The sequence below is a fragment of the Enoplosus armatus genome, chromosome 23 (assembly GCF_043641665.1).
Source record: "Enoplosus armatus isolate fEnoArm2 chromosome 23, fEnoArm2.hap1, whole genome shotgun sequence".
In the NCBI taxonomy this organism is placed as follows: Eukaryota; Metazoa; Chordata; class Actinopteri; order Centrarchiformes; family Enoplosidae; genus Enoplosus; species Enoplosus armatus.
In genome coordinates, this window is record NC_092202.1 from 3,912,388 (window position 1) to 3,921,340 (window position 8,953).

At 42.8% G+C, this 8,953-nt stretch overlaps 1 protein-coding gene across 1 annotated transcript; it reads left to right on the forward strand.

The window, feature by feature from the left end:
- The first annotated feature begins 456 nt into the window (after positions 1–456).
- Positions 457–8,730, forward strand: tox4b (TOX high mobility group box family member 4 b). Its single transcript, XM_070929751.1, has 10 exons — positions 457–564; positions 887–955; positions 2,552–2,602; positions 3,894–4,181; positions 4,281–4,541; positions 4,857–5,165; positions 5,516–5,596; positions 6,033–6,659; positions 6,788–6,942; positions 7,464–8,730. Exons 1-10 carry the CDS (start codon positions 457–459, stop codon positions 7,519–7,521), a joined length of 2,007 nt encoding a protein of 668 aa, XP_070785852.1. The 3' UTR covers positions 7,522–8,730.
- Positions 8,731–8,953: the final 223 nt, after the last annotated feature.

Consider the following 8,953-nt stretch of genomic DNA (forward strand, 5'->3'; position numbering starts at 1 on the left):
CGTTTGTGGACCAACAGACAAACGGTCGCCAGGCTGGTCGTGAAGTGAGGAGTACTGCAGCCTTGCGTCAAAGCCAGCTAAAGCTAAATCGTGGTTGGACAAGTCAGCAATATAGACCGGTAACAGCCACGTTACCTCGGTAGCTAGCCAGCCAGCAGACAGGTTATTTTTGGCATGGTTGCTGGCGTACACATGCTCCGTTTTAGTCGCGTGAGCTAGCCAAACATCTGTGCAAAAGCTGTCACTGTTGGCGGTTTCATATGAAATAACGTTTCAGCTAATATTGACTCGTATTTTTGGGTTCGGTGTTTTCCCTTCGTAGCTACCTGAAACGACTTTAACCACACATTTTCAAACATAGGTAAAATACAGATTATTTCGGTTAATTGCGTAAGATCTTGTTGAGTTGAAGAGGGGCCTCATAGCTAACTTGACATATGAGGCCCAGTTGAAAAGATGGACCTGAATTTTTATTCGGATTTAACGGACGGTACCGGGCAGCACGACGGTGATCCAGAGTTCTTGGATCCGCAGTCTTTCAATGGATTTGACTCTGACAACAAGGTGACTCTGATTTTATGAATGAGACAACCGTCTCTTACCCACAGACGGACACAATGTGACTTCACCGCCTCGGCTTCATATATTTAATCTAACTTGAGGCTGCCACTAAACGCTCCTCACTGTTTATATATTTGTTGTTTCTGTGGGTTTACTGGACAATGAACTTCTGCCTCACTGTTGCTTGTTGGATCGCCATGTCCCTGTGTGTTTTAATGTCAGATAGATGAAGAAGATGAAGTCTGCTTCTGGAGAACATAGAAAAACCAAGACACCTTCTTAAAATAATTATCTTTTTCCTAACTTGTGGACCTTAATGTTTCAGTTCCCTGGAGGCAGTGACAACTACCTGACAATTTCTGGGTCCGGCCATCCCTTCCTCTCCTCTTCAGAGGTAGGCCTTCGCGTCTTGAATTATATGACATTGAATTTCTCTCTTGACAGGTTTTTGTTCATTGCTATGGAGCTTCCTCCTGTGGACTTATGTTTTTGCTTACAGTCATGCAGAATCGCATCACATTGGAGTCTCAGAGCCAATGCTGCTTTCATGTCATATCAGAGTCATAGTACTTTTTAGATAGCGGTCACGTCAAAATCCAAGTCGTAATTACGACTGGAGAATAATATATCAGACTTGGCATTTGATAATATGGATGTTCCTGAAAACCAAACCCTCACATCAGCCAAAGTCTATTGTTAAATGTAATTAAACCCAAATTGATACATGGATATAGTGTTATATTGTCAATGCATAGTATTTTAATCCTCACCACACCAACTCTGTAATTGTACAACTGTCTTGATGCATAAACATGGCATAAACGTTTGTTTTTCCTTAAGGTAAAACCCAGAAGGTTGTTCAACAACACTCACCACTGCCCTGAAGATGTTCCCAGAATCCTCAAAGACGCCTCCAACCATCTGGATGAAAACATAATACATCTGCTGCACGACTGAATATTTTTAACCAGTTTCCAAAATTATGTCATAATAAATGAATAAATTTTTATGAAATGAAACATAAACCTTAACTGTGTGCCACTTCACACATTAAAGGTCTTATGGTTAGTAAATGTGGCGATTGGTTCCCAACCTTTTTGACCTGAGGTAACTTAAAACAAGTCTATATCTACTTGGGACCCCTGATTCTTACTTTTTAAATTGTTTTTTTGAATAATTTATAGAGGCCTGAAGAGGTAAAATTGTCCACTAATTCATAAGAAAAAGTCAAACAGACAAATTATGTTGTTATTCATCTTTTGACCCCTTAGATTTATCTTGTGACTGGTTGAACGGTCCAGAGCCCCAGGTTGGGAACCAGTCCTCATCTACTAACTAAAAAATGTATCACAAGATACAATTAGTCAGGATTTATATGGCTTGGCTCACCACCTCGTCCGCCACTTCCTGGGGGAAAATCATAGCTTGCTCATTTTGAACAATCTGAACCCAAATGTAAAAGTTTCACTCTGAGATGTATTTGTCAATATTAATGTTACATTACATTATTTTATAATGTCATACAGTACAACACATTTATTGTTCTTGTGTTGTAAAAATCAAGCAAGGAGATATGTGATTTCTGGCTACCTGGATTAGAAAGTACATAATCTTTTTTGTCGTGCAGCGGCCTTTTTATCCAGATGGTTAAAAGTCTTTGACGATTCTGGTAAGTGTTTAAAGATCACCACATATTTTATCTTTCAGAACTATGGATGCTTCGCTCTGTGGCTTGAATGTCACCGTGACACACTAGAGGCACAAACTGAGGCCAATCAGGCTCATGCACCACTGTATTTTCTTTCCCAGCTTTCATGAATTCTATATGATGTGTGAGTCATAGAGAATAAAACCCTTTGTACTGTATGTATGAGCCATTTAATGTCAGTGCCATGAGTACATATAAAAACAGTTTTAATGCCACAAATATGACCCATGGCACCTGTAATCTACTTCAACGTGCACTTACTGACATACTCACATTTTTTAGTGTGCCACTAAACCCATTGACCTCTTCAACCTCGCTGGATCTGCTGGTGGAGTATGACTTATTTATAAATACTTTTATATTTCACACCCCTCCTACTTAAATTCAGACACCTTTTTTTTTTAATGATTGCTGTCACTTAGGAAACAGGCTTTTTTTTTTACAGAGAGTGAATCAACAAACGCCATGTCAGAATACAGAGCTGACAAAACTGCAAAACTGACTCATCCAAAGTGTCAAATGATGGGATGATTGAAGGGAGTTTATTGTGAAGCAGCTGCAGACACATGATGCACATGGAGGTGTTGAGTTTGAGACCAACCTATCATTGCATGATAAAAGTTTATTTATACATCTTTCAGTGTTGTTTTGTCATCAGAGTAGACTGAAACGTTCCAAAAGGAGCAGCAGACTTCACCTCAGTAGTGGAGTGGATCAGAAAACAGTGTTAGAGGAATAGTAATGCTAGAAATGTAACAGCTGCATACTCAATATGGTTTGAGAGCATTTTACAGGCATGACATTATCAGTGTCACATCCCCTTAATACCTAAAAATATAACTACTTCATACCTAGTTTTAATCAGTGGTGGAAGATCTATTACTTAAGTAAAAGTATTATAGCATCAGAATATACTTATATACTGCATCTGAACACACCTTTACACTGTTGGTCTAAATCTGCAGTGGCGGTTTTGTGCACATACATTTCAGTAATATTGCAGTCATGAGCATTCTCACTGTCTGCTGCCTGCTGTTCACCCCTCAGCACACTGTGCAGCTGTGAGTGATGGCATGCTTCGACAGTTTCAAGCTTAAAGCTGTTTTTTATTTTTTGGTGCATGACCAGGGGCCTGTATCACAAAGCAAGTTCAACAAAGTCCTGCCCTCTTTGAGCTGTCTGGCTTGACTGAGCCACTTGTGATCTCCCTCCAGCATTACCATGGTGGACCCCAAAGAGCGCTCGCTAACCCTCTAATCTTGCTTTGTGACACCGGCCCCTGAACACTGAAAGCAACTCTCCACACTCACCTCGATCCCTCCTGAGTATTGTAGAGCTATTTCAATATTTAGAATCTTAGGAAATGAATCTTGAAGTCTTCTGTGTATAAGGAAGCTGTAGTTACTAACCGTAATCCTCTCCCAACTTTCTCGTGGCTCTCTTACCTTCCTTTCCAAATTGTTGTTTACTCCTCTCCACCCCAATTACTCACAAAGTTGTTTTCTCTTCTCCTCTTCCATCCTCGCTATTCTTCCCATTCTTCTTCTGCTACTATCATCTTCTCTTTCCATTTTTCTTCTCCCATTTTTGCTTTCGTCCTCCTCTGGCTCCGTCTACTCTCCAGACATTCCACACTCCCAGCCTTGGCGATGAGGAGTTCGAGATACCTCCCATCTCTTTGGATCCAGACTCGGCCCTCACCGTCTCAGATGTGGTGTCCCATTTCGGGGAGCTGTCGGACACCGGCCCCTCCGACAGCGTGGTGGTACCTGGGAACGCTGTGGTGGAAGGGGACGACCCCTCGTTCGCCTCCACTTACGTCAACGCCCCCTCACAGGGACTGGAGCACCTGAGTCTGGGAGTCATCAACCAGTCAGGAGGAAGTGCTTTGTTGGGGTCGTCACTGGGAATGGTGCGGAGTGCAGGACACTTTAACTGTGAAATTGTCTCGGTATCAAACACCAGTTTAATTCACTCACTTTTTATGCTCCTGTTTTCTTTCTGTCCCCAGGATCTCGGTCATCCAATCGGCTCTCAGTTCAGCAGCTCGTCCCCGGTGACCATCGACGTCCCACTGGGTGACATGAGCCAGGGCTTGCTGGGGTCCAACCAGTTGACCACTATCGACCAGTCAGAGCTCAGCGCTCAGCTGGGGCTCGGTTTGGGCGGCGGGAACATATTGCAACGCCCGCAGTCACCTGAACACCCTCTGTCGGCCACGGCGTCGCCTACCAGCTCGCTCCAGGATGACGACATGGATGACTTTAGAAGGGTGAGTGTCAAAACCTATTGTCATAATCAGCTTGTTGCCATAATCGGTGGGGTCGTACATGAACACGCTATTATCTGCGAGAGTTTGAACTATACAGGTGAGTTATTGGTTACGGTGCAAACAGGAACTGCTCATGGTGTACATTTGCCAAGATGTAAACAAATATAGGCTGAAAAAGGTGTTGCCCGAGAAATGCTATCTGCAGTGACTTTAAAGGCAAATCTATCAAATCAGAAATTAAAATACTTAATAGATCATTTTCTGGAAGTTATTGCCGTGTAGTATTCTAACATTGTTGTCTTCTCATCCAATCAGAGCGTCCTGGTTGTATCTCCAGTCTCCCTGGCGGTCTCTCCCGGAGTCATCTCCCTCGATCCTTCCCTGTCCGACTCCCCGCTCTCTGCCCCCGCCTCCAGCGTCTCTCCAGCTGTTGGACAGGAAAGAGTAGGGAAAGAAGGGAAGCCGAAAGGCCCCAATGAGCCCCGGAAACCCGTGTCAGCCTACGCTTTGTTCTTCAGGGACACACAGGCAGCTATCAAGGGACAAAATCCCAACGCTACATTTGGAGAAGTTTCTAAGATAGTGGCCTCCATGTGGGACAGCCTGGGGGAGGACCAGAAACAGGTAAGAGGGAAAACGGAGGAAACTTTTCCCAGTATTCCTGCAGTCATGGAAAACCTTGAATTTGTCTTTCTGACATGGAATAGTTGTAGAAAAACATTCACATCTAGCTAAGATTTAAAATGTGTTTTTACAAAAGCTTACTGTGTCTCTGACTGAAAAGTGACACAATGTTGTTTTGTTTTATACGTGAAATTCTGCTGGAGTGTTGTAATTAGACAAAATAAGATTTGAGAAGTGGAGATGTCTTTTAAAAGTGTCAGCTGTATGAAAGCAGACATGGGCTCATAAACGTGTGGTGAGATTTAAACACAACCCTAATGTCAGTGCATAATTTACCCTTTTTTTTCCAGGTTTACAAGAGGAAAAACGAAGCGGCAAAGAAGGATTACTTGAAGGCGCTGGCGGAGTACAGAGCCAGCCAGCTTTCTCAGGTTAGTGCCTGTGAATGACGAGACATCCTCCATTTGTAAAAGCTGACAGCTGTCATGACGCAGTGTGTCTTTTGAAGTAGTCGGTCGCACTCCTAAAAGATTATGATTGGTTGGAAATAGCTTAACTATTGGGATTTGATTAGTTTTTAGTTGATTGTCTGGCAGTCTAAAACTATAATTTATCGACAGTTATTCAAAGTTTCTCATTTTCTTATTGAGGAACTTATTATTGTTTTAAACACAAGCAAAAAACAGCCGGTAATTCGTATTTGTGCCTGCTGATGTTCCACTTTGAACAATCAGGGATGCATATTGCATCGCTATGGTTGGTGATAAACCACAGAATCAACATCATCAATAAGTGTGTAATTATATTCTACATAATAGCAGATAATGCGTTCAAACATCTTCTTGTACGTCTTTATCGTCTCTTCAGGCCCCTATTGAAGTCATGGACACCGCCCCATCACCCCCATCTCCAGCCGTGGCTCCCGCTATCACAGCCACACCTGCCGCCGCCTTAGCCGCTCGCGCCACTAGGTCACAGCATTACAACCCCGAGGAGAACACCATCACCAACATCTGTACCTCCAACATCATCCTGGACCTGCCTCAAGTTACCACACGCTCCCGCACCGGCGCCAGTAAACCCCAGCCTCCGCCCCCCGCCATCCCCCTGAACCCCCCCACTGTCACCAAGATCATCATCAAGCAGACGCAGCTGCCCTCTGGCGGCGTATCCGTCACGGCGACGCCCGCCTCCTCGCCGCGCCAGCCTCCGCCGCTGCAGCAGATGCAGAGCACCCCTCCTCCGCCTCGGCTGCAGCAGATGGTGCACGCCCAGGCCCCTCCGCCTCTGCAGGCCAAACCACGAGGTGCCGCCACAGCTCCGCCTCCGCTGCAGATCAAGGTCGTCCCATCGTCACGGCAGTCGGATTCAAGCGTGCCAATCATTGTGACGTCATCCGGTGAAACGCCTACGTCGGTGTCCTCCGGTCTGACGGTGGAGCTGGGACAGACGGCTGATGTGGTGACGGGAGGAGAGGAAGTGGCCGAGGAAGGGGTAAGAATAACTGTGCAACACAGGAAGTTTGGCTTAAACAGCAATTGAATTTATTGTATGTAGCTCTGAAGCGGACAGTTAGATGAACACCTTAATGTATTTGTATTTTGTCTTGCTTTGTCTCTCAGATGGAGGTCGAGGTGAACGTTGCCCCCGTCCTGAGCGTGACTCCCACCTCCAGCCGTAACATTTGTGTGCGTGCCGGCTGCACCAACCCCGCTGTGGAGAGCAAAGACTGGGACAAGGAGTACTGTAGCAACGAGTGTGTCGCCACACACTGCAGGTGTGTCCAAAAAACAGCGACATGCACAACAAATCTGGGTCCTAGAGTTGTTTTAAAGTGATTGTGTTTGTTTGTTTGTTGTCAGTGATCAGCTTGTGTGTCACTACAGTAGTGAGTTCCTGAAGTTGCAAGTGTTGTTGTGGAATGTTTTGGTACTCTGATAGAAACTGTAATGCTGTGGCATGTAAACACCTTGTTCAGGTTTCACCAAAAAGTGATGATGATAAACGATGTAATGATCCAAACACTGAAATGGAAGTGAAAGTGTGACACTGATGACATCCTGCAAAATACTGTTTTAATTACATAAAGGGAGCTGAATAACAAGGTTTCTCTATCTTCCATGGAAACATTATATCCTGAATAAGAGTCAAAACTGGGATACTAATGAGCTTATTATATAATATACTTATTATAGAACTAGATTTTAAGTGCATCTTGTCCGGACGTCACACCCTGCATACATTTTGACTGTCATAGAGTAAAAACAATCTTTTTCTTTCATGTTTTCTCCTCCACAGAGATGTGTTCATGGCCTGGTGTGCCATCCGAGGGCAGAACTCCACCACCGTCACATAGGGCAAGGACACATCTTGGCGGAAGAGCGCTACACGGAGAGAGCAAGGGACAAAGAATAACACATGAAATGCAAATGAACAGAGGAATGAATGAATGAATGACAGGCTCAGGTATTGGCACATCATGCTTTGTTTTATCATGTCAACTTGATGACACGAAGAGAAAGATGAGACAGTCACAGGAATATATTTAAAAAATCACTACAGTATACTTTTCTGTGATCGACACCTTGGCTCTCCAGCAGAACACTCGGTGGGAATGACGGCTCTCAATAAGGACTGATGGATGAATAATATACTGAAGAAGAAACTAAAGACTTGCTCTGCTGCCCCCAGACTTCCCTACTGATCATCTATTGTGAATTTGAAATATGGACTTGATTGATAAAAAAAGAAAAATAACATTTTATGGTGTTTTTAATTGTTTTGAAAAGGAAAAAAAGTGCAGTAAGGAAATCATGATCTTGCTGATGAATTCAGTTCATTTTTATTCATTTCACTTCATATGCGTCTGCTCTTTCCTTTACTGTTACATTGAGGATTGATTCACGTGAATGAAATCTGAGCTTTTTGTTTAATTGTTCATCAGTAACGTGCAGGTGCTTTGGCGTTGAGGTGTCAGGGGCTATTGGAAAGATTTAGCGTACAAACGAGCAACAACTGGGCAAAGCACAAACAGTCTTAAAGGTACAAGAGGGTAAAATGTTTGTAAGAAGCCATTTTGAGACCAGATGGAAATGAATTTGCCACCAGCCAAATGCTGTTGGAACTACCATCATTCAAAGGATTTTAATTCAGACTTTCAAAACAGGTGCTAAAATTCAGGAAAAAATTGCTCTAGTATTCTCTGTTCTCCTGTCCTGATGAAATACCCGGCAACATAAGAGCGTTTTTAATATGTGGTTCACATTTTGTTTCATGAGGAACATTTTTGGTGAAAATAGGTGTTTGGGGATGAAAATAAAAATATTGGAATGAAATAAACACCAGCTCTGACAACACTACTGTAAGGGGAAAGGAAATACAGTATAAAAGCTTTACTTTTTGACATAACGGTGTTTAATTTAACTTTAAATTACTTTCAGGTCTGTTGAATAATCACATGAAGGGATGGTTGCTTCCAAAAAAAAAAAAAAAAAACTGTCCCCAGTCTGATGAAATGATGCAGTGATCGGTCTGGTTTATTGTAGATATCCTGGAAATGTTTTTAATGGTGAAATAAAATATTTTGTTTTAATATAAATTTGGTGATGCACTTTTCGGCCTCACAGTTACAGCTGGAGTGGCATTTGTTTGATTAATCTCGCAGGTGATACATTTTTTTCTTCATTTCAGAACAAAAACAAATATATATATATATATATGTGTTTGTTTATGAGTTATTTGTTTAAGATAACTAATTTACATGGAAGAAGCCATCAGTTTTGGCAGTG

Bases quoted from the DNA above. Each gene is read 5' to 3' on its own strand.
- tox4b (XM_070929751.1), top strand. From the start codon at position 457: ATGGACCTGAATTTTTATTCGGATTTAACGGACGGTACCGGGCAGCAC. The intron at 956-2,551 runs GTAGGCCTTCGC...CACATTTTTTAG, and splicing joins CCTTCCTCTCCTCTTCAGAG to TGTGCCACTAAACCCATTGA. The intron at 5,597-6,032 runs GTTAGTGCCTGT...TCGTCTCTTCAG, and splicing joins GAGCCAGCCAGCTTTCTCAG to GCCCCTATTGAAGTCATGGA.